Raw genomic sequence first — 25,634 nt, forward strand, 5'->3', positions numbered from 1 at the left:
TTGGGTAATCAGTATGAATGCAATATATCTCTGTGAAATATAGATATATATCTCTTTCTGCATACAGATTCTCCACCTTCCCCATTTGGCCTATATATTTGTCGAAGCAGGTTCAGTAATAATACACTCAATTTAATTAGGCAGAGCCTCAAATTCTGTGTTCTCGTCTCTGCTAATGAAAGCAGGCAGCATTTGTATCTGTGTATAGAGGTTGGGACTATGAACATAAGTGGAGCCCTTTACTCTGGGGAAAATCATTACTTAGTGAGGGTCTCTTGGTTTCATTTACTTTTAGCTAATCAGCTAGAAAGCTGCACATCTGTGTGTTTCAGCCTGCTTTCACTGACTCTTATACCATAGCAATTAAACACAGTCTCACGGAACATACCAAGGCAATAAACCCAGACATGTTTTTCTATAAATTGTGTAAGAAAAGCCTGCCTCTAGTGCACTTTGTTTATCTGCATCACTGGCATCAAGGCAAATGCACAGTTCCAGCAAATAATTGTCACTCCTTGCCAAAGTTAATCTGTGCTGAAGGGTAAATTGTGCACAATAGTGGTTAGAGCAATGGATAGCAAACTTGCTCCATGACACCCTTCCTAAACCTGATGCTGTACTGACAGGACCTGATGGGAATTGTAGTAAACATATATATAAATCTGACGGCCACCAGCAAGGCTAATTTATGGACCCTTAATAGGATAGATGGACAGAGCTTCAATGTTATTCCAGGGACACAGTTTTATCATACAGCTACAAATGCAGGTTTAAGCAAATGACAGGTGGATGTATTAAACATCAGGTTTTGATAGTGAAAGGCAAGCAAGCCAGTGGTTTCAGCTGACAGCACCTTCAAAACCAAACCCACATTTGATTTCCTTAAAAAAAAACAGCTGAAATACTTGGCCATGACTATCTGTTGGGACCTTAACATGGCTGAATGGCCATCGACTTTTATGCAGCGTTCTGCTGCCAAAATAGTAACCTTAGTGGGATCTATCTTAAAATCAGATTTTTCTTTTTAGTATGTTTTCAAAGTTCCCATCTCCCATGTGTGTTGATAACGGTTACGTTACCCAAGTGGGTTAGAAGAGGGATAGGGCTTCAAAGTCCTGAAGTCCTCAATGTGAGACAAGGAGGGTTATGGCTCAGATGCTGCTGCTGCTGCTGCTGCTTCCAGTACCACACACTGTGTGCTGGCGCAGCTCCCTTAGATGGCTGCCCAAGTGTCCATTGCCCTTCACAGTATGTCTTTGTCACTCCTCATATGCAGCAAGGCTCTGCTTCTGATCAAAGGCGCCCTTTATCTTTAAGCCCGCAGTGCACTCTCATTAAAGGGTTGGATTTCAAATGAGAAGCCAGTCCCCTCCTTCGCCCTTCAGTACCCAGCAGCTGAGCTTCTTTCTGTCATGTGTTTAATATTCAGAAGCAAATGAAGGAATACCTTTATTAGGATTAGGACTAAACCCACACAACCACTCTCCAGTGCCACCCTTTGCTTCCATCCTCCTCCATCTGGCCTGTTTAGCTCTTTCTCTTCCTATTGCCACAGCAGGGAACCTGCCAGCATCTGTTAACCTAACTTCATATCCATCCAAACATGAAGCCCAAAGATTGGACATTTTTCTGTAGCTTTATCTTGAAGACAGCAAGGCTCGATTCATTTTTGTACTAAGTACTTTGTGTTACTGCTGTTGGACCCAGTTAAAGAAGAGTAGCTCCGGTGAACACCAGCTACATAATGGCACCTTAGGCCACAGAAAGTTCTAGGAATTGCAGGAAATAACTTTTTTGCATCTAAGGAAATATGCCAGATAAAAAGCGGAGTACAGTTTTAAATGGTCAGTGAAATCAGAAGCTTCAGGAAGGGAGCTCAGTAACAAATCTGATTCCTAATAAAGATTGTCTTGTTTAGTCGTTTAGTCGTGTCCGACTCTTCGTGACTCCATGGACCAGAGCACGCCAGGCACTCCTGTCTTCCACTGCCTCCCGCAGTTTGGTCAGACTCATGTTGGTAGCTTTGAGAACCCTGTCCAACCATCTCGTCCTCTGTCGTCCCCTTCTCCTTGTGCCCTCCATCTTTCCCAACATCAGGGTCTTTTCCAGGGAGTCTTCTCTTCTCATGAGGTGGCCAAAGTACTGGAGCCTCAACTTCAGGATCTGTCCTTCTAGTGAGCACTCAGGGCTGATTTCTTTGAGAATGGATAGGTTTGATCTTCTTGCAGTCCATGGGACTCTCAAGAGTCTCCTCCAGCACCATAATTCAAAAGCATCAATTCTTCGGCAGTCAGCCTTCTTTATGGTCCAGCTCTCACTTCCATACATCACTACTGGGAAAACCATAGCTTTAACTATACAGACCTTTGTCGGCAAGGTGATGTCTGCTTTTTAAGATGCTATCTAGGTTTGTCATTGCTTTTCTCCCACGAAGCAGGCGTCTTTTAATTTTGTGACTGCTGTCACCATCTGCAGTGATCATGGAACCCAAGATTAAGGGGTGGTGTTTTTTCTCCACAAAAAAAGTAAAGGTTGCACCCGAAGTGAGAATTGTTCCATGGCTTTAGTCACACCCTCATGTTCCTTCAGCCAGAAAATGTTGGCATTCTGGGCATGGGGATAGCCCTTTCCTGGATTTCTTTTTCAGGGCATGGTATTTAATGCCTAGTATTCAAAAATTGTAATTTTGTTGTTGTCTAGGAGACTAGAAGAGGAATTACGTGTCTGCCTGAGCTACTGCACTGTTTGTTGCAATGAAATTTTGTAATGAAATTTTGCCTGCAGCTAATGATTGCTGTCAGGACAGTACTTTGACTTGGACTCTGCATTGGCCAAAGCTCTCCTCTGAACTGAGCTTGCACACTGACAGCTTGCACCCATCAGATGGAAGTGTTGGGAAACAGATTCCTCCCAAACCACATCCACCAACCCTCCATACAGAAAATGGGACGATGCTTGTTCACATGTCACACAAAGATCCATTTTGGATCTTTCCCAAGTGTCAGGATATTACTATTATTATTATTATTATTATTATTATTATTATTATTTGGCAGCACAAGAAAGGGCAGCTTCTTTAGTACATTATTCCTGAATACTAGCTGAATAATGACAATGTTGTGTGGCCAAAAAGTGCCCCAAACCAAACTCTACCAGTATAATGGTAAGTGCAGAGAGGCCCTAAAAGAACTCAGACTCTTCCACTTTCCCTCTGTCATATTCTATAAAGTATACATGCTAGTTTTCCTAAGCTTGAGCTCCTTGGTTATATAACACACTTTCTCTGGGTTTTTCTTCAGTGTTGTTTGACAAATCTTACACACTTTAAAGTGGCTTTATTTCATTTGCCGTGCTTTTGCATGAAGGTATGAAATGCTATCGTTGTGGCATCTGCTGTGATGTTTAATTGAACACTTGGTTTATCACGAATATCCTGCAATATAGATAGTATTGTTGGCTGCTTGGTGTCTTCATTTCTTTTACACCTATTATATTGTTGGACAAAAGCAGCAGGAAGATTACCAATATATAGCATGATAATTTTCATTGGTCTCTGATTTTATGTACTGGTTCTTTTTTGTTCAAGCTCCTTCAGAGACAAAATACCATATGTGTGTCCACCTTGGTGAACCTGCAAGTGCTTGGGGAGGGGCCATATCTTGGTTCTTCTGCAGCAGGGGAGCCATTTGTAATCCAGACAGCTTTTGTGATTATCTCAAGTGTATTTAATTAATCTTTCACTCCAACCCTCATTTGTTATAGAAATTCATGAGAAAGTGTGTTTTTGTTTTAACGCTGGAGTAATTTTCCAACCCTCACTCTGTTGGAGAATATCAAGCATCTGACCCTCATAGACCCAGAGGAGGTCAAAAGCTAGATGATAAAAGGGGCACTTAAGCCAACTCATTATATATAGTGAACTTTGAGAGATGGCAAGACTGTTAACAATGAAATCCTCAAGATTTAAAGCCTTGTTTGGCTTCTTGTGACTGGGAAGTCAGACTTGGGGTGAAGGAAAAGGACACTTTCAGTCATGTGTTGAGAGTTTGGAAGTGTAACAAATGAAAGCTACATTACATCGTTTAGAGTTAAAAGCCCACCAATTTGGCATTCATTTTTTAAAAACAGGAAATTGAGAATATGGAATATTCCCTATTGCAGCAAGTCATCAGAAACAAAATGGCTTAGGGGGAAAACTTAAGTTCACAGACTATCACTTTAATGCAAGATCCAGGTTTAAAAGACATAAAGGTAAAGGAACCCCTGACTGTTAAGTCCAGTCACGGACGACTCTGGGGTTGCGGTGCTCATCTCGTTTTACTGGCTGAGGGAGCCGGCATTTGTCTACAGACAGCTTCCGGATCATGTGGCCAGCATGACTAAGCTGCTTCTGGCAAACCAGAGCAGCGCACGGAAACGCCGTTTTCCTTCCCGCCGGAGCGGTACCTATTTATCTACTTGCACTTTGACGTGCTTTCAAACTGCTAGGTTGGCAGGAGCAGGGACCGAGGTAAAAACCCCAACCAATTTTGGGGGGGTTACCGTGGAAGGGGGGAGGAAGCTCCATTGTGCAAGTGGAAGTCCTTACACAGGGCTTCTGCTGATGGGGTTGGTTAGGTGAATCCTGCCTACTGATTTCAATTGAGCACTGTTAGCGGTTTGTTCCTTGGAAGCTTTAGTTTGCTTCCCAGATACAAACTGGAATGAGGATGGGGGGAAGCAAATTCTGTTTAGTCCAAATTAGTGAAGGGAGGAGAGAACTGGTATGTTGCACATTACTGAAGCATTCCCCGTGTGAGATGTCTGTTTCTTGTTGACCCAGCTGATTAATTGTGCAGATTTTTAGTTTGTCATTAAAGCCTTAGCTGATTTCACATCCCTGGGCTAGTTGATTGAAGCTTGCAGCTGTAATCTTTTCACATTATGAAAGTGACAAAACCTAGTATTCTGTAGGATTAGATCACTAAGTAGACTATACTTAAAGTTCCGGCGTTAAATATTCTGATATTAATTTTTACAAAAGCCATCAAAGTGTGCATCAGGTTTTATAGGTAGAGCAGTACCCTGTAGCTGAGCTTCTTTCTACCATGTGTTTAAATTTCAGAAGCAATCTGTATTACAACAAACCAGCCAAGGGTTTTCAGAGACGTTTTGCAGAGAGAGCAATATAACAAAGCCAAAATGGCGAGTAAGAATTTCTGCAGTCAGGAAGGACCATTTTCATAATGTAGCCTGACCTCTGGTCTTAACCCAGACCATCTTATTTCATCTAGAATTCGTTAACAAAGAGTCCATTTACAATGTTATTAACCAAAAGCACTATTTCTCTTCCCATTCATATCCTTTTTGGGATTCAGGTCCTGACCCCCTGGGAGAATTCAGGCGAGACTAAAAAATGCCTTAAATTCCATTTTCAGCTTGCTCTGCCAAAAATCTTAAACAGATAGAGCAAGTATACAGCACTAATGCTGTAGCAAGCATATCAGCTTAAAACTGTTCCTTATCTACAGACTAACATTACAATTATTTCTAGTGGTATATATATTTTACAGCATGTGTGTGTAATTCTACAAAAACTAGGGTTGTTGGGGTTCTTAACTAACACAATGTGGGGATTGGAGTGTAGGAGTGGGCTTCAGTTTGAAGTCCAACCTCATCTAAAAGAAATAATTTGAAATTTGCAGGGTGTGAGAATCTGTGTGATAAGTATTTCATGTTGCTTCAGAGCTTAAAAGTAGGGAAAATGTATGATCTGCACAAAATTCTATTGTCAGAAAGCTGTCAACTGAGAAATGCCTTCGCTACAGTTCAGGGTGTGCAGTGTTAATTTAATTTTTGCTCTGCCTAGTCCACAACAAATTGGATCATTCTATTTTGCTAAGAGTTTTAAAATCTAATTGTCTGTTTAAAGGTGACTTGCCTGCTTAAGGCCAAATTCTGTCATTTTTAAGAGAATAGGATTTACCTTACCAATGGCCCATTTAGCACAATATGCTTCCTGCCAAAAAAATATCAAAACCTAGTGCTTTTGAAGAATACGGAAAACCTTTTGATTTGGCAGAAATGGGACAAAATTCTTCCCTTCCCTACTTTAACCCTGAGCTATTATTATTATTATTATTATTATTATTTATAAAATTTATTCATCCAAAGATCACAGGGTGGTTTACAATATAAAACCACAAAAATACATACCATAATAACAAACAAAAACAATAACTACCCTAGACACACTTTAAAAGGCCGTAGGTTGTTTAATTAGCCAAAGACTTGGGAGAGAATAGGAACGTTTTTGCCTGGCAACTAAAGATAGGTGACGGAGGTTCCAGGTGAACTCCCTGGGGAGATAATTTCAGAAGTAGGAAGCCACCCTAGGAAATATCAGAAATATTCAGGAGGATACATATAGGCTATTTGTATTTATTTCTTACATATGTTTGAAAAGCAAACACATGAGCTGAAGCTGTGATCAGTTTACCTGGGAGTAAGGCCCAGATATATACAGGATCACATTATAAGTGCATTCACATGTGAAACTGTGTTATGTATTTTCTATAGATTTGGCAACCCACTGAGTCTTAAAATAGCTGTGTTTTAAACATAGTAGCTTTAGAATGGTAAAAACCACTTAGAAGTTAAGTTGATTGTTTGTGGTTTCCACATGTCTTACTCTTAACATTAAAAGGCTGAATTACAGTTTCTTGAAGTTTCCTATTTCAGTGTCAAGGGAGGAAAACTTTACTTGCTGTATCATACAAGTTGCTTCATTTTGAGAAGTCAGGCCCATCCTCATGTTATCACACGGAGATATTTATGCATTTGCTTGCTTTTCAATCCAGTTAAGCCTATATTTGCTGTCCGCAGGGGCTGGAGTGCCCTAATGCTCTCACAACCAAGAGAAGCAGCCTGTTCAGTCAGTGAATGGAACCTAAAAACAAATAGCATGTTTGTGGGCAAGTATTTGTTTTAAGCCAGTGCCTCCCACTTTCTGCTGCTTTGCCCATATGTTTACAGTGCACTTGCCTACAGAAGGTTTTGCATGCACAAAAACCTTATTTGACGGATTCCAGGACTCTCCTACACCTGCCCTCTCTGCAGCTGAATTTCATTAACTGTTGTTAGTCAAAAGTGTGCCAAGGAAAGAAAGTGAAACTCAGGCTTTGTTGTCCTCTTTGCAGATTGCTTAGTTCTTTTTGCCTCTGAATTGTATGTTTTGTGTTTGTTTGTGTGTGTGTCTTGATCCACTTTGCCATATCTTGCATGCGTGCCTAGCTTCAGGGAATGACAAAGCCAAAGAACTGGACAATATAAATACTTTTCAAAATGTAGTTTTTACACTTCCTTCTCCCAGTTGTAATCTCTCCAACAACCATCAGCCCTACTACCATTGTGGCCACCACCACCACCACCACAGAAGCTACTACTATCACAACCACCACAGAAGCTACCACCACAACCACCACCACAGAAGCTCCAACCACCACAGAAGCTCCAACTACCACAGAAGCTCCAACCACCACAGAAGCTCCAACCACCACAGAAGCAGCCATCACCACAATTATTGCTAGCACAATAGGTATCCCAGTAGAGGATTCTGGTACTGTGTTTTCATCTTTCCTTTTCTATTAGTTGTCCAATCCATACCTGGATCTTGTCAGGTTTTTTAAAGCCTGTAATTCAGGCTTAACGTCAAGGTATGGTTGCTTTGAAAACCATCCAACACATAGACTTTCTCATTACTGTGATAAAAGATTAGCAGCAAATGAAAAGTAATCCTTGGGTTGTGCATTTAGGGTCTCAGTATGTTGCCGTGATAAAGTTACTTTAGATTAATTTGCTCTTCAGAGAGACAGGTCAGCTTTGTTTATGCACATGTATAACACAAGAGTTTTCCTTGCTTTCTGTAGGCTAGGATAAGCAGGTACAGCAAATATACTATAACAAAACTTAGTGGGCTAAATTGGCTGTCATCCCTACAATGTAGTAAAAGCAGTGGTTGCATTAATTAATGCATCTGTTTCATTATGGGACTTGGCAAATGCCATATGATGCTTTTCAGTGTTAAAAAAAAATCTTTGCATAAGAGAACTGCTTCTTACGGCTACTGCAGAGAGATCATGCTAGGTCCCTACCAACAAATTATGTGCACATCCAAACTTTCATCTTAGGTGGGAGGAAACGCCATGCAAATATTAAAGGAAAACCTTTAAATGAAGTAAAATTGAAAAGCAAAGAGAACTTGATTTGGTTGCCCTGTATGAAAAATGCAACATGTGTCAAACTTACTGGCACAGAATATTTAACCAAGTCCAATCTACTGCATGTATAAATACAGTACATCAATCTGAAATAGGAACACATCCAGAAAAAGGTATCTGACTGACCATTGGGGCACAGTGCCTCATTTTGCTTAGCCACTTAAAAATAATGTAGTATCTCATGGTCTGCAGTAAATTTATACTCCTGAAGAGAAGTTAAAGCAAACTCAAGTAGTTCTGATTAAGCCCAGCTTCAAATTTCTTGCATGCATGGAGTCTCATTGGAGTCAATGGGAATGCTCATGTATATTCTAAGCATAGGCATATGAACTTGGTGCCTGGCTTGCAATTTATTGATGCAAGGATTTCTCAGCTGTGGCTCAAAACTAAATGTTGCATGAATGAGCATGCAGTGGTAATTGATGGATCAAGATATGAAATTATAGACATTTTAAACACTGAACTGTTATTGTTAGAAATAGCTTTTTGTAAAGACGTAAAAGTATAGCTGAGGAGGAAACTGTCGTTTTCTAAGTCATAAAGTGGCTGTATTTACTGTTGAAGATGTGCTCTCATGTCAAAGATGTATTGAATAGTTTTCACTTTATCATGTTATAATAACTAGTAGAACAATTCTCTGCGTGTCTATTCAGAAGTAAGTCCCACTGAGTTCCAATGGGACTTACTCCAACTGAATTCAGTGGGACTTACTCCCAGGTAAGTATGTATAGACTTGAAGCCTAATGCAATAGCCAGAATTTCTAAACTAATGGATTTAAGCCACTTAAACTGATGCAGTCACAAACTAACTTGACCTAAAAACAGCTAATTCTGCTACCCACTATCCGGAATAGTGACAAGAACATTTTGCTTACCAGTATTTCCTCAATTTTAAAACAGTGAGAATTGGCAATGAATTTCACCTTGGTTGGGTGCAATGTTGAAGCAGATCATCATTAGTAAATCTCTGCCTGTCTAGTTACATAGACCATCAGGAGCTGCTATGTGGGATTTCTATAATCCTGCAAAGTAGAATCAGCATAAGGGCTGGGAACGTAACCTTCTGCACTGCACTGTAACAATTAGGCAGCTGAGTTTACCCTGCCCTGTAGAGTGTTGCTTTTGACAGGCAACTGACTCTTTAATTTGTGGCACTAAAATTCCTAAGGTGATTTGTGCTCTTATAGGTGAACACAAAGTCCATCTTGGGCCATTATCCTGCTTACAAGATAATTCGGCAGAAAGATTGATGTCTGTATCCTTGGCCATTTTGAAAATGTTGTACCTCTCAATTTGCTGATGCAACAACAGCCTTCACCAACCTGGTGCCCTCTAGATGTTTTGGACTACAACTCCCATCACCTTTGGTAATATAGTTCAAAACATCTAGGGGGCACCAGGTTGTTCAAGGCTGCACTAGAGAATGGCTATGGCTGAAGAGAGTATTAGCATGGGCATATATCCAAGTGTACATTTTTATATGTAATTTATATGCAAACCTTACTGTTTCAAAGGATATATTTAGATATGCCAAAAAAGTTCTTCTCATTACTAAAGTGACATATAAATTGAAATGGCTTTGCAATCTTTTTTGTTTGTGTCATGTGAGGTAATGTTGAAGCATCCACAATCTGTTGTGTGCTATACCTGGTGGGGGTGGGGAGGAGGAGTATGCTCTGCATTTCCTTCTAAGGATAACAATTAATTTAAATCTGGGCATGCAGTTAGAATGCATCTCTCTGTTCATAATCCAGTTTACTAACCTCTGTTCTAACCTGTTCGCCAGCTGGTGGTGCAAAGCAGCCTATCTGGGATGTAAAAGCTTCACCTAACAGTAACTGGGCAAACATCACCTGGAACCACACGTTTGATCCTGAAACTGAGTTTGTGGTTGAATATATCAACAGTAAGCATTGGGAGTTCGAGAATTCTGCCGGGTCCTTAATGCCACCAGAGATTCTGTCATCTCTCAGAGGTTTAATGGACCTTTCATGCAATGTTCATTATAGTGTAACTAATCGTACTGCTTAATTTGTGCATGAAGGGGGTTTTTTTGGAGGGGGGGAACCAAAGGCATGGCATTTAACTTGTCCTTCAGATTATATTGACACTGTGTTTTATGTTGCTGTCCTCTTACACACAATGACTGCCGTCTTCTTTCAGTGGAGGATTCATAATAACACATCCTTAAAAGGACCTGCTTAAAAAAAAACTGCCATAATTGAATCTGTGATGGCTGTAAGTGCCGTAGAATGAAGCAGAAATAGATACAAAAATCTATAGATCTTATCTATAGCAAATAATTTGGGGGTTAATAGTAATGATCACATTTTGTTTTAGTTGTAGATTTATAATTAGTTATCTACATAAATTTTGTTTTCAAGCCATTCATACCTCACTCTACTTCCTGCTGACATGCTACCTGCAGTTTTTAAGTAGTTATGTGCTGGTCAAAGAATTAAACATTGGATGTCAACCTTATAGCTTTGGGGGGCAAGTTATATATGTGTCCTAGACATGCTTCCCTTGGTTTTAGTTTGCTGGGCCAAGTCCTGTTCTAGGTGTTGGTTCCATAAAATTATCAATACAGTATTGTGTTTAGATTTTCAAATTAAGTAATCAAGAACGGACCCTTCAGGAAATTGCATCTAGCATGATTAAATAATAAGCAGTCAATGTAACACCCATTGTGTGGATATGATTTGGAGGATTCCTGTGTATTCCACTCAGCTGACTACTGCATTGCCACAGAGTGGGAAAGGGAATCTTCTTTTCTTTGGGAAGCTTCTCATGCTTCCAGTTTTGTAGTACTTTGATAAATTAGGTTTGTCAAAACCAGCTGCTTGGATGTTCTTTAAAGGACTCCAGTGATTTCAATTCTCAGGCCTGGTGCTCTCATTAACCTAGCCATTGCTAGCAAAAGTATATTTGTAGATTCATACACTTCTGTAACATTGCCGATTAGGGACTTCCATGCCTAATGATTTGCTAAGCTTAAGTTAACACAGCATCCAAGCACTTCCAAAACTCCTGAAGTATTGGAATACTTGCAATTTCATAGGGTACCTACACAGGAGTTTGCAAACAGGGTTCTTTTTATTCATTTTAGGTTTGAATGCTTTTAGCAGTGTACCCTTAATATAATTTAACGTCGTGATCTGTGTGCATGCTCTTAATAAGAGTTTAGAAGTGACTTTTTTGACATCTTTTGTAAAATGTGTTGAGGTTAATTCAGAAAAGGCAATTCTAATGCATCAGAAGCATGCTGCCAGAGAAAGAGTTGCTGTTGTTACTGATTCAGCACATCTGGCACTTGCGAGTTGCAAAAGGCCTATGCCAGTCGCTTTCTGTTCCAAGTAAGAATTTCCCAGAGATGGCTGTACAAAGTCTTCCCTCTTTTTCTGTTTTTTTTTTTTAAGTTTTATGCAAAACCACTGAACCAGTAATGTGATAAGCTTCCATCTGGTTGCTGGCTGCCTTACGATGCCAAAGCAGGTGCTCCGTTACATTAAATGATGTCTGGAAAATATAATTCTCCTACGTACAAGTGGAGTGAGCTTCTGTAAACGAGCCCTTCAGCTTTGAACTGATGGTGCCAGAAACTCTGGATGTTCACTCTGTGTTAGTCAGTGGTGTCATCAGCAGGGACATGTGTTGAGTCAGTAGCTGGACCTGGCATAAGTGATGTTTGCCTACACAGTAATCGACATTTCCTGCTAGCTGCCTTTGATATGAAGTTTCTGTTTCTCAGGTAACAAAACAGTGAAATCTTCCCCTGCTAAAGGCTTTTTGGAGCTGGTTGACCTGACTCCTGGGGAGAAGTACATAGTGCGGGTTTTTCTCAAAGGGAATGATACTATCAGCTCGAACGTAACCTTTCAGACAAGTCCAGGTGAGATGGGGTTCAGCCCCACAATGTGCTGCATTTTGGAGGCACATTCCATTCCAAGCCTTTCTGCCTTTGCGTGCTGCTGCTGCTGCTTCAGATGGAGGAATTATGCCATGCATGGAGAAAATGTCATCCATCTCTTCACTGACAATGTGTACTCTGCCCTTATTATACAAGTACCAAAGTGAAATGTATCCTCTCTTAACGAGGTTCTTCAGACTGTGTTCTGCTAAAACAAACAAAGGGAAAAAATCTTGGCACAACTTTTTTTTTTTAATGAAACAAGCTTGTTTGGGGAAGGTATCTATAAAAAGGGCAGAGACCCATGGTTTTCCATCTAGACTTAATAATAAACACTATTGTTAAGGAACATGCTATAGGCTACATGTTGCTATCTGCGCATTCATGTTTCCCTTTGTATGTGTGTGCACTGCTCGTTATCATGCTGCCAGCTGTTGCATGAGCACATGTGGATTTGTGATTGGCTTTATGTCTGGGTATTCATGGAAAAGATTTTAGATATTAAAATGTGGTGGATTTGTCTGCAAGACATCCACAGAGCTATATGGCATACTCATAATTTCAAATGAAGTCACAATCTGAGAATTGTAGCAATTTACCTTTACAGAATATTGCCTTATACCTATTTGTGTGTCTCAAAAGTGCCTTGTATAGGTTGCTTCTATATTAGCCCCTCAGTTTTATGAGGAATTCAAATGAACATCATTAGGTCAATGTATTCCAGTAACTTTTTGTGTTTCCCAAGGGGTTTTTTCAGTCAGGGGAGTGGCAATAAAAACACAATTGCATTGCCAGCCTGTCTAATGTAGACAATTGCTATTGACATCTTTCAGAGCTAATTCATCTTTACTTGAAGCTTCCTATTTTCTATTTCACTATTTTTAAAAATGGAAGGAAGCTTACAAATGAGGAAATTAAGGAGCAATTCACTAATCCTTCAGCACCACTGAATATGAAGCAATAAAATGGCTACAACCCCAAGCAGGAAGCTTTTAATTACCATTGAAAAGAGCATTTGCTGAACAGGACTTGCTTGTGAATAAACATAATGGATATTGACCATGGTAAAAGATATTCCTGGATGGTATAACACAATATTAAATACTGTGTGGAACCTCCTTTCAGATCTGATAGTGCTATAGGGCTGCAGTATGGAACCAGTCAGACTTTAGTAGTTATTAGTTTATGCATTAACATTTCTGACCTCTGGTTTCAGAATTTTAGGTAGCTTTCAGACAATCAGCTTCGGTCATAGTGAAGCTTAATCAAACATAATCATATCCCAGGTTTCCTCCTGTGTCCATAATAAAAGCTCCTTTTGTCAGTGCAGGTAATTAGAGAAGTAGTTTCCATGTGAGAAATAGCTGAAATGTGTGCTGAGTGGAAAGAATCGGAAGGTCATTCTGTAGAAAGCTTTAAGCAATGTGTCAAAAGCTGTAAGCAAAATGTCCACACAATTTAAGCACGGTTTTTCTTTTAACTCTAAAATGATAAAGTTTATGGTGGCATATAGACAAATGGTGGAAAGAAATTGCTAACCTAGTCTGAACATGTGTGAAAACAAATGAAAAATGCAATATTTTTAAATCTACCACGGGTAACTAACCAGTGGCCCACAGTTCATACATATCCCCCAAGCAATTTCTGCCAGCCCGCCCCAGCCCCTCAACAACTTGGTTGTTATGTCAGAAATAATTAACTTTTGTAACACTGCTGACCTTCACAGTTGCACTAGTGTGAGTAGAGAGGTTCTCATCCTGCTTCCCAAATGTTCAGCCAGATGCTGCTGGAAAGCTCACAAGCAGGACATGAAGGCAATAGCCTTCTCCAACTGTTGATTTCCAGAAAGTGGTACACTGAGGCATGGTGCCCCTGAATATGCAGATTCTGTATAGCCATCATGACGACTAGTAGCTTTTACATAAATGCTTGAGCAACAGTTCCCTTGCTGCATTTGTAAATATTTGCTTAGATTGCTTACAGTATTAGCAGTCCAGCAGCTGAAGGAGTACATCCTTCCTGCTAATGGACTGAACCAGAGAGAACCATCTATTTGATCTTGGGGAACTTTATTTTTTCTGCAGTCCAGTATCAGTTTGTACATAGTTACATATGTGTGTAGAGTATGAGATCATCTTCTGTGTTGCAGATGAAATGCCTCCCAGCTGGGGATGGATACATTGAAAATGTAACCCTAACAACCCTAACATAGTTCATTGGTAGTGCTATCTCACTGAAATTTGGTGATGTTTTTCCCAGGAAACTGGGCATTAAGAATGGTGCTTCAGATGAACCTTGATTTACACGGAATGTGTTGTGGTTTACAAATAAGAGCGCAAAATGCAACATATATTGTGCTAAATATTTTAGTTTATTTTGGCTTGGCAAACCTCCTAGCTACAGCAACCAAAAAAAAAAAATTAAAATACAAGGGAATAACACAGTTCTTACTCCTTGCCATAATTGGGTACATTGGATCAGTGCTGATAGATTTGCTTTTTGTTGTATGTTTGTGTGTGTTCCATATGCATTTTGTGCATTAAAAGAGTACATTTTCTGTATCTCAAGATATAGCAATGGTAGATTTCCAGGATCTGTGCTTTCTTCCTCTGATGTATCCCAGGTGACTGCCAAAGCTACACTATTTTAGTGACCTCCCTTGCTTTCTTTTAGTGCCTCTTGTATTTTCATTCCTTTTCTCTTCCAGGCTGGCTGCTTCTGATGTGATAGATCAGAGCTTACTATCATGTTCCATCATTAATACCTGTGAGACGAAAGCGCTGTCCTTTTTCTTTAGGTTATTTTGAAAGTCACTCTCCTGGAGACAGCAGCTTATTTTTCTAAGTAGAAATTGCACTAACCAAGTAGCCCCACAGCTGCAGTTTTACTACATTATATCTTTTGCTCAGTTTTGATTAATTAGAACAATAGTTTGCCATGCAGTGAGTGGTATTTAATGTTACACAAATATACCTGGATGGAAAAATAATATTAACCTCCATTGCCCTGTTAAAAATACAATAAGTATACATGTAAAATGTCATAAGGGTGTGGCGCTGTCTTGACAACCTATTACAGTATATGCAAAATGCAATGCATCACTGATGTCTCTCTACAGGGGGGCCCAGAAGGAGGTAGGCAAAGGCCAGCAAGGCCAATCCATAAAAATTGCAGCCAACTGCAAAGTGGGTGTGGATTCCTGTTATCTGCCAAGAACTTTTTGGCCTGAGTCTCATTCACATGGCACCACCTTGAGTACAATGAAGTTACATTCAATAGTGGGAATGCAGATTTAGGCCTGTTTCTTTTTTTTTTTACACTCAAGGAGGAACACAAGGGTTGCTTTAAAGCCTTTGCAAAGCTCCCCATGCTCACCCTAACATCCGGCATTAGGGGTTTAAATGGGGAGTAGAAGGAAAGTTGCAAAACTGCCTGAGGGATTTTTACAGGTGCATTGCCACGCCCACTTGCCAATCATGAGACATCATAATTATGTCATTTAATTGGCAGATAGTGTCACCCATCTGTCAAATTTGGCCTTCGAGACTGGTCCTGATAAGGATCTGGCCCACAGAGCTAAAGAAAGTTTCCCTGCTCTGTCCTATGACATCCTCTTTTGGTCTCTGTCACACTTCCCTCTAAAAGCATGGGAAGATCATTTTTCCTCCAGTACATAGCCAAAGCAAGGCTGCATCAAGTTTAGAAACTGTTGCCTCATACCAATGGCTATAAGAGATCAGGTGAAAGTGTTTTGGCTTTGCAAAATGGTATCAGGCTGTTTGCAAATGAAATGTAAGTTTAAGGAGGACAGAACAACTACGTTGCCCATGTGAATATGTTGGAGGATTTTTTAATCATTATTGTATCAAAAGTATACTTGTATATTATACTTCCCCCTCCTTTCATTCTATATATCGTGCGATCTGATATTTCCTATCTTCCTTCTATTCTATTGAAAGCTTTTATATGTTAGCATCATTAATTGAATCACCATTTGTTCCAAAAGCCTCCAGTATAAATTCTATTCCCTGTATGTCAACCCTGTAGTTTCATTTAGCCTAATGCAATTCTGAAGTCCATGCAATTAGTGTCTTGCTCCTTCCATTAGAATAGCTTCAAAGTGGACTTTTCTCCCACAGTAGTGCTTTTAACAGGAAAAGGGAATGCATGGTAAATCAGCTGCCAGTAGTGAACAGGGAGAATGTCAAAGCACAAAGGCCAATGGGGCACCTGGCACTTTTGAGTCAATTAAAATTGCTCATACCTTTTGAAAAAACATCATAATGATGTAGTGGTAGATTCCTCAAATGATATGAACGTAACAGGAAATCAGTATTTGCCCCTGAGAATAGGCCTTTCAAACATTTTGAGTTTGTCTTTCCTGTTAAAACTTGTCCAACGATAGCTTTTGCTTTAGAGGCTCAAAAGCTCACATGAAGGTTAAAAGTACTAGGGAATGTTCTGGAAGTTTTGCACAGGAGGGTCAAAGGTTCAGCCTTGGAACATGACAGTTTGGGGGGGGGACCAGAAACTAAGCAGGAGTCTACACTTCTAATGATGGGCTAAAAGGTTGGGAGGGAAGTAAAAATATTGTCTGTAAGTCAAGCTTGAAAGTAGTGTAATTAAAAAGCTGTGGTGAGAGTCACTTGAAAAAATGGAGGTGAAAAGCACAAAAGGCCTTAAGATTTTCTAAGGGAGCTGGAACATTGGCAATTGTTAAGATAGCACATCTTGACAGCCGAAAGATGCTGGAAGTAGACTACAGAAGACCTAGAGGCTGCACTGAGGGAGGCAAATTGAGAAGTACTGACTTTGTTAGGGAGAGTAGTTGGACGTGTTTGTTTTTCTTTCAGAGGATGAAAGGGCCAAGGTGGGGCAGCTTAGACCTTCCACTTGCCATGGATTCCAAGGACAGCCAGCTACCACTCCTGGGCATCTTCCTCGTTCCTTTCCACTTCATGCTGCTGCTCTGGATCTCAAGGCCAGCTGGCACTTTGGGGCGCCTTCCTCACCCCCGCATTGCTCTTGATGCTAAATGGTGGTGGAAACAGCAGTGGGATTTGAGGGCTGGGCAGGGAGGAGGAAGGTAGCTAGCACAGGAATAGCTGGCTTGAGGATCTGGAACCTAGGGGCAAGGTCCCTGAGGCTGGCAAGCAGAGGAGTCAGTGGAGGGGGGGGCGGTGCAAGGCTGCAGTCTGTTCTGCCTGTCCTTCTATGGCTTGCCTCGACTTCCCATCCACTGCCTCTCATCATTAATTTTTTTTGCAGTGCTCCCTATCTGTGGCCAAGCAAACTACAGCATGACAACACTTTTACCTTATTATATGTAAGAAAGATGGCTCCAGGACCTAAATGTTCATGGGCCATGGTATCGTGTGAGTTTGGGCCTCTGCCTCAGAACCCCCAAAGATCCTGACTGGGGGGCTGGGGAACCAAAATAACTTCTATTCACTTATTTGGGTGGAATTAAAAGAGAGGGTTCCTTTAATACATTTGCATCTCCTCCTATGTTCAAACTTTTGTTGTAAGTAAGTATTGCAGAATTGAGCACTTAATGTGAGAAGACCCAGAGAGAGTCTGAGAAAGGTCTGTTGGCTACGAATGTAGAGTGTATCTTCATTATACTGTTGGCAGAACTTCAGCTCTGCGTGGCTGTGATAATCTTCCATTAGTGCTATTCAGGATATTTTTAATTTATTGTCAATAACTTGAAAGCTGCTTATACATGTAACTTCCTACTGGTGTTCTGATAAAGCCATTAGGTTATGGTTTAATAGCGCAATTCCAGTTTGATTCACAAGGAGGAAAAATTACCATTGATTTTAAAGTCATGAATCCAACCATTAAACCCTTTCACAGTTTCTCTGAGTGAATCATTCCTATAATGAAGTGTGCATACAGTCTTGATGAGCTGTGCTTTTTTTCAAAGTTTGAAATGCACAAGTTTTTGCATTAGGTGCTCTCAAATGTCTATGTTTTAGTGATCCAGGATGAACTTTGCTCAAGAAAATAAAGTGCTATATAAGCTAGGAATTGACGTCATTGAATTGCTGCTCATTTAAGACTCTGTTTCACTTGTCATATGTCACTAATAACACTTACTTAAAATCCAACAGAGTACCGGGTTGTGTGCAATATTATAATAATTAGGTCAGTTAGATGTGTATGTTTTCCTTTTTTGCAAAATAATTTACCAGTAGAAGAATTATACTGCCATCATAGTTGGTAAGTCACATAAGCTTCAAGCTTTGGGTGGTATTCAACTAAGTCTTACTCAGAGTAAGCTCATTGAAATTAATGGGCATGACTTTGGGCTCATCATGTGATTTCTTCCGTTTGTCCCATGCTTTCTAGTCAGGGCTCTGAGAGGGTTGTTTTTTGTTTTTTTTAGTCCTGCCACTTTCCCTGGGAAAACTTTGTGATGTTTTGCAAAAACACATCATGCTATAGTAAACCGCATTGTACACAAGCTGGAACAAGCCTGGGCAGGCCTCAGTCTCTCATGTTCTCTATGGTTTTCAGGACATTGAATAATGTGTTAGGAAGCCTTTTGTACTTGTTTCTTCTATCTATGTACCAGATAAATATGAATCCTTGGTTGCTCCTTGGAGAACTTTGCATCCTCTTTTGAGGTACCACCTACAATATTTTCCATTACTATGAATCAAATATGTTACCCAGCTTCTTCTGCTCCCCCCCCCATTTTATATAACCCTCCTTTGTTAGGCAATACCATATATTTATTTCTCTGCCCAGGTCTGCTGTACCCACCTGTGTTATCCTTTGCCTTCACTGCTACCCTTGGATCCGAATTGTCACTGTTAGAACTTGGGCTGGGATGCATTTGGAAAAATAAAAAGGCCCGATATGATGTCTCAAATCCAAAACAAAAACAAAGATAATGACCTGGTTTGCACATGTTAAACCATAGTTAAAATTAAACAGGTGCTTTATGTGAATGAGCTGGCGCATGCTGCTCAAAAGTCCCTATTACACTCCTCCTGCTCCTGCTCCTTCCTTTGTTGTGTCAAGGAGGAGACAAACCAGAGGCTGCCATTGTCTTCTATGTGAACCATTGCTTATGGTTTGTTTCCCCCAAAGAAGCCATGGCTGCAGTCACATGGCAGTTTATTCCATTTTCTCAGTATTTCCCTAACTGATCATTTCCGCATTATATTTGAGCTTTCACGTTACATGAAAGCCACTTCCACAAATATATCAGAATATAGCACAACTTTAGCACTCATTTCTATGTTGTTTGTTTTACAAAAAAATCCTTTTGCAAATAACATGAAAATAAACACAAACCTTGTGCTATATTCTAGTATAAAATTATTATTATTATTATTATTATTATTATTATTATTATTATACAAAGAACAAACCTTAGCTTCTATGCTTGGTTTGGAGAGAAACAAATCACACCTGCTGGTTCACATATAATACAAATACAAAGCCACGCTTTGATTTGCTTCCTCTCCGGTCACAATAGGCACTTTTGAGCAGCATGTGCTAGCATACTGCTCTTTTACATTAACCATAATTCCATTTTAACTGTGGTTTCATGTGGCATCCAAACCAGGCCAATTTGGGAAGACCGACATTGAGAGACATCAGTCCTCAAATGTGAAGGTAGGGAATGGGTGGGACAGGGAGCATCTAATAGCTTTTGCTTGCTATTTTCATTTTTCAGCACTATGTGGATCATTTCTATTTCTTCTTACCTTTTTTCTTTCAACTTCTCCTACTAGCCTATAACAAGAACCAAGGGGACATTGCAACTCAGGGCTGGTTTATTGGACTGATGTGTGCCATCGCTCTCCTGGTCCTGATTTTGCTGATAGTTTGCTTCATTAAGAGAAGCAGAGGAGGGAAATATCCAGGTAAGAGAAATTGCTATCAACGGGTGTAGCATTGTTGTTGGGTTTGAAGTATTTATTCCCAAATCTAGATAGATGGTCTGATCATAATCATCCAGTGCTTTTCTCAGCCGGAACTCATTGGAACTCAGTTCTGGCACCTCTCACACGGATGCCATTGCCATCATAAGAGAACAAGGGAGGTGTTCATGGTGAGTTCCGGCACCTCTTTTTTTCTAGAAATATAGCACTGATCATAGGTTTCCCACTGGAAGGATTTAGTCCTACCATTTTTTTAGCAGCTGTGGCACTGAAAAGAATTAATCTCATTAAAGGCAAGGCAGGAGGACTTCCAGCTAGGTAGGAGGTGAAGCCTCATCCCATTACTTTTGTTAGGATTTGACCTCACATACAATAAGTGTCTTTACTCATTCTGTATTTGCAAAAGGACTTTCTCCAGGGGGGATTGCATTGATTTTTTTTTTCAAAGGAGGAGGAAGGGCTTAGGGGTAAAACACCTCTCTCAGAACCTGCTTGGACTGCATACTATGGTTGTGCGATGACCACTGTGTTTTGTGGTAGACCCTTAAGTACACATAAGGATTGTGGCAGGCGGCTTCTAACATCAAGCTGCAATGCGTGACAAGAATGACAAGCCAGTTATACAGAAACAATTATCTGTTTCCTTAGTCCAAAAGGAAGTAATGCAACTACCTAAAATACGTGGCATGATGTTTGTTTATTATGCCAAGGTCCAAAAGAGACATGACATGGGGCATCCATGTCCAGTTTCCTTAAAAGAAAGATAAAAACCATATTATTTATGGGCAGATATGCAATAGGGGTTTGTTTTTTTTTATTAGGGAGCTGCATTGGGACAGGGAGTTCTTAATCCTTTCTTCCTGCACGGTTTTCTTTATCACAATTGCACTGACCTCTGACCCCAACCCCACCTGAACTATTAACCATAGTGGGGGGGGGGGGAGAGAAGTACCATACAGATTTTGACTATGCTGTATCTGGAAGTGAGAGGCCATCACATAACATGATATAAGTCCTCCCCCCTTTTTTTATTTGCTGGCAGATGTACTTGTGTTTCTTTCACTTGTCCCGCTGTCCCTTGCAAAAATTACTTACTTTTTCGTGGGTTTCTTCAAGCATAAAGGAAGTGTGGTAATTTAAGAATACATTCGCCAGTAGAAAGGGTTTATGCGATTTTGGGATGAAGGTAAACTGGTTGGTTTTAATTTATTCCAAAGGTGTCTTAACCACTGTTCATCAAAAAAGATTCCAAGGTGCTGTACGAAAGTGTGAATAGAATTCATTCACACAACGTATAAATGCAATTTAAAACCAACAAATAAGTGTAACAAAACGCAAGAGGAGAGAACAAAAACTCAAGAAGCTAAAAGCAAGAATAGAATACAGTTCCAAAAGCCATCCACACAATCCAAAATGCCTTGGCATAAATAGGAAGGTTCTCATATGGCACTGAAAAGCTTGCCATGTTGGCTTGTAATCCAAGTTGTCTGGTGTATCTGGCCACTGTATTTAGGGAGCAATCCCACCTTCTAGTCAATTAAGGGCAAACCAGTGTGCGTGTGCACACGTGTTGCAAAATAGTATACCTGGCTTGGTCTGTCTAGAAATGCTTGTTTCAGAGTATGATAGCAGAGTGCTAAATATCTCTATAAAACACAGTTAAGAGTATTCTGTTAGCCCCAAGGGTATGCAGTTAAGACGAGTATGGTCATATTAAGAGTCCAAGAAATATTCTTTGTACGTTACAATAGCTGTGGTTTAGGAAACACTTCCCCGCCATAATCTCTTACTACTACTTTCTTCTGTTTTATTATTTACCGGATATCACACTGCATGATAGTAGTCGGCAAATGTCGGCTTTTTAAGGACTGCATCCAAATAAATACTAGAGCAGCAGTTCTAAAAATAAGGCACATCAGCTTGTATTTTGTCTTGCTCTAAGCTCATGGGACAATTTCCCAACAATTCTAAATGCCATATGCACAGGAAATGCTACCCTTACTACTCACAATATAGTAACATCAATTTATTTGTTGCGCTCTGTTCAGCATGCAACTAGCGTGACAGTTTTGAGACAAGCATTTGTGATGCAGGAAATAATAATGATTACTTCAATGGCAGGGGACAAGATTTGAAAGAGAAGTTGAATCAGCCTGGGATTTATGTGTATTATATTTTGGAGATTAAAAGCATGGAAGTGATCAAAAATGACTTTGCACATACATTTGCCAACAGCAAAACCACCTCAATGTCAGTTATTTCTTCAGATCCTTCTCATCCATTTTCAATCTAAATTCCTGACCACCTACAAGACTGCAGATGCTGGTAGGCTAGCAGCACAATCCTAAACAGGTTTCCTCAGACCTAGGAATGGATGGACACCTTAACATCTGATCCAGTTCCACATGGGGATGAGACTTAAGTCCCACCATCCCATTTCAGTGTAGATTTTTTAAAAAAATGAAACATCCATGCACAAACAGCAAGGTATTAAAAAAAATGTTTGAGAGAAGTGAAGGGTCCATGTGAATCCTGGGGGCAGCAGTGTTTTTTCCCATACATTTCTTCATGAGAATGATGGAGCATCATCAAATCCCATTGCTCCCAGAGGGACTTGCATTCTATTGCATTCAAAACACTAGCTGCTTCAGGCCAAGGGTGGCTGAATTAACCATTTCTACAAGTTTAAGGATCAGGAAACACTTTCGAAAGAGCAGAAGCAGGCCCACAGCCCTCATTCTGAAATCATGATTTGCCCAGATCAAAATGTGAGAGTCTGCTTTGGAATCAGGTTTTGGTGGATCGCTCACCTGTCCCCACTCAAGTCAGAAGCAAGTGTGTTTAGGATTGTAGCCTCGAACACATGAAAATAAGGTGTGTGTGTCTTCTTTTTTATTTGCATATGTATTCACAGTGCGAGAAAATAAAGATGTACCCCTGGACCCTGATGACCAGAAGGTAGATAATGGGTCGTTTGATTACAGGTATGTTTCCTTCTTGGCATGTGTGACAGGCATTTGTTTTCCGCCCTCTACCCCCTCCCCCATTACAAAGAGCAACTTTGTCAGTTCAATAGTCATCAAGATATCACATTCCCATAAATGTGCATTTTCTACCACCCTTTGTTCTCCCATTATGTCTCAGAGATCTCTGCAAAAGAAAAAGGTGTTGATCTCCACATGCAGATAACTTGCATGGTATACTATTCCTATATCTGTACCATTTCAGGCTGCAGATAAGAGGTATTTTTTTTACTCACATCAAAATTTCTCTGGAAACTTAGCACATGAGGAACAGAGGTCCTAGCCTATGTTTGTGCTAGTATTGTATGTGCAGATAGTGGGGACAGGGGCATTCCGATGCGCAGTGCTTCACGTGTAGTCTGAAATGGTACAGTCCCAGGAAATTTGCACTACATGGTGGATCAGAAAGATAATAGAATGTTCATTAGCATCACCACAGTAGATAGAAAGCTAGATGCTATGGGAGAGATGGAAGCAATTTGTTTGGTCTCTCACACACACCAGATTATTCAGAGAGGCATCTTCAGGGTTTTTGAGCAACTTACCCTCCTCACGCTCAGTGCATTCACTGCCCAGAAACAGGTTAACTCAACCTTGCTCAGACTGTATCTAGAGAAAAATGAACACATTTTCTCCAAAAGCCTGTGATGGGCTCCATATTCCATCCTTTTCTATAGGATTTCAGACCTATATGAAACTCAAAGGCAACCTTTTAAGGACATCAGCCACTTTTTATCTCAGCTTCCCAAAGCAAGGTGTTTTCTTTGGCTGTTCACAGATGGGTCCTGCGTTCAAGTTTTACATTTGTTTCCCCCTTGCTTCCAAGGCATTGAAACAGGTAACACTGTTAGCGTTTTGTTAATCTATGTGACTTAGAGCAAACCTGCTCTTTGTACACCTGTGCTTGCTTAGTGCTTTTAAGCAAACAGGATGATTTACTCAGATTCAGCCAGCCCAACACCTTTTGCTGCCTGAGGCAGAACAGCAAATGTTGTACCACCACCAAGTCAAGGTGTATAGTTCATGAGGCCAGCCAAGTTATTTTGGCACCTGAAAACCCCACAATCAATTCTCCCTGCTTCCTGGCAGTAAAGATACAATAATAACAAACTAAATAATGGACACTTTGTTGCCCTTTCATGACACCCCAAATTTACTGCCTGAGGTGGTTGGTTCACCCTGCCTAATGGTAAGACCCTCTGCTCAGATATAGTTAATTTTGAACTGAGCTCCCACGAAATCCTCCAGAGTTTCCAGAATTATTTGAAAGAAATACAAAAGGGCTTGATTTGAAATGATGAAGAGCAAGAACTGGTGTCATGAATAGCAAGCTGCTTGAACGGTTCCCTGCAGAACTTTGAAAGAAGTACCATGCATACATCTTGCAGCAATAAAACCACATAAGCAAATCTAAAATGGAGGGGTTATTTGAAGGCTGAGCATTTGCAAACATAACTAGACATTTAGAGGATTTGGTTTACACTCCAATTTGTCACCCCATGAAACTTTAAGCACTGTCTTGTTCATGTAAGTAGTGGGTTGGTTTCCACTCTATTCTATTCTAAAGTTCTGTTAGTGAGTTTATTATTCCAAACTAGATTGATGATTATGAACTCTCCAAGCTAATGAACCCAGAATAAAAACTATATTTAACAGTAGTTAATTGACTATCCTATCAGGCATTACTTACTTTATTGAATAAATGAAAGTATGTTGATGAAGCATATCAGGAGAATTTGAGAATCACGAATTCTTGTCCAAGAAAACCATTGTGAGAATAAAAGTTTAGTCTAGAATTCTGCATAAATCTGAAAGAAATTTTCTTAATGCACAAATTGGAAATAAAGAGACGAATGCTATAATAATATGGCAACGGGACAAAACATGAATTAAGTAACCAATCAAGAACTTTGATTTTATAACTGAATGCTCATTTTGCAGAAGCAGTCACTGTGTTACATGCCATAGCTTTGTTATTAAGCTCCTCATGCACACACATTGGCAGAATTTGCACATCACAGTAATCCATTAAACCATCAAATGCACAGAAGGCTTCCGTTTCACTCGTCCCTTGTAGCCAGCAGGGGTAACAAACCTTAAAACCTGGGTTAAAGTTATGTCTGAAGTAGGGATTGTGGTTTGTTTCCAAACAAACCAGGGTGTTGAGCCAAGATTTGTCTTACCAACCATGCTTCGTTTGAGCATAGCAAACTACAGTTCCCAGTCAGGCACAATGCCGAGACAGAGATCATGGCTTGTTGCTCCCACTGTCTAGAGCAGCTGTGGGAAACCTCATTTTACCTGCAAGGTTGTTTTGACCAAGCCATACCTAGCTGCCCTCCACCAGAAGTCATAAATGGTACCAGGTGTGGAGCAGGTAAAGACATCGCTGGGTCAAGAACAGCTTTGTCGACACCCGCAGTCAGCAGCACCAACAAAACCCTGTGCCTGGCTCATAATAAGCCTCAACATTTGTGATGCTTGTAGAGAGCTGTGTGTGACACTTTGAAGCCCTTACAATCAGCTGATTGTCAGTGCTTAC

The 25,634-nt window shown here is 40.2% G+C and overlaps 1 protein-coding gene across 7 annotated transcripts in view; it reads left to right on the forward strand.

Annotated features, from left to right (window-relative positions):
• The window catches only part of NFASC (neurofascin), a 160,651-nt gene that overhangs the window by 126,913 nt on the left and 8,104 nt on the right, over positions 1-25,634 (forward strand). For 4 of the 7 annotated variants that reach the window (XM_033152782.1, XM_033152783.1, XM_033152787.1 and 1 more), the window contains 2 exons: positions 19,920-20,051; positions 22,984-23,053. In XM_033152782.1, the coding sequence (XP_033008673.1) occupies positions 19,920-20,051; positions 22,984-23,053 (202 nt within the window). Of the gene's footprint in view, positions 1-7,351; positions 7,598-10,044; positions 10,234-12,009; positions 12,151-19,919; positions 20,052-22,983; positions 23,054-25,634 lie in introns of those variants that run through there. The other 3 variants (XM_033152781.1, XM_033152785.1, XM_033152786.1) reach the window with 3 other exon arrangements.

Source organism: Lacerta agilis, chromosome 6 (genome assembly GCF_009819535.1).
Source record: "Lacerta agilis isolate rLacAgi1 chromosome 6, rLacAgi1.pri, whole genome shotgun sequence".
Classification (NCBI taxonomy): domain Eukaryota; kingdom Metazoa; phylum Chordata; class Lepidosauria; order Squamata; family Lacertidae; genus Lacerta; species Lacerta agilis.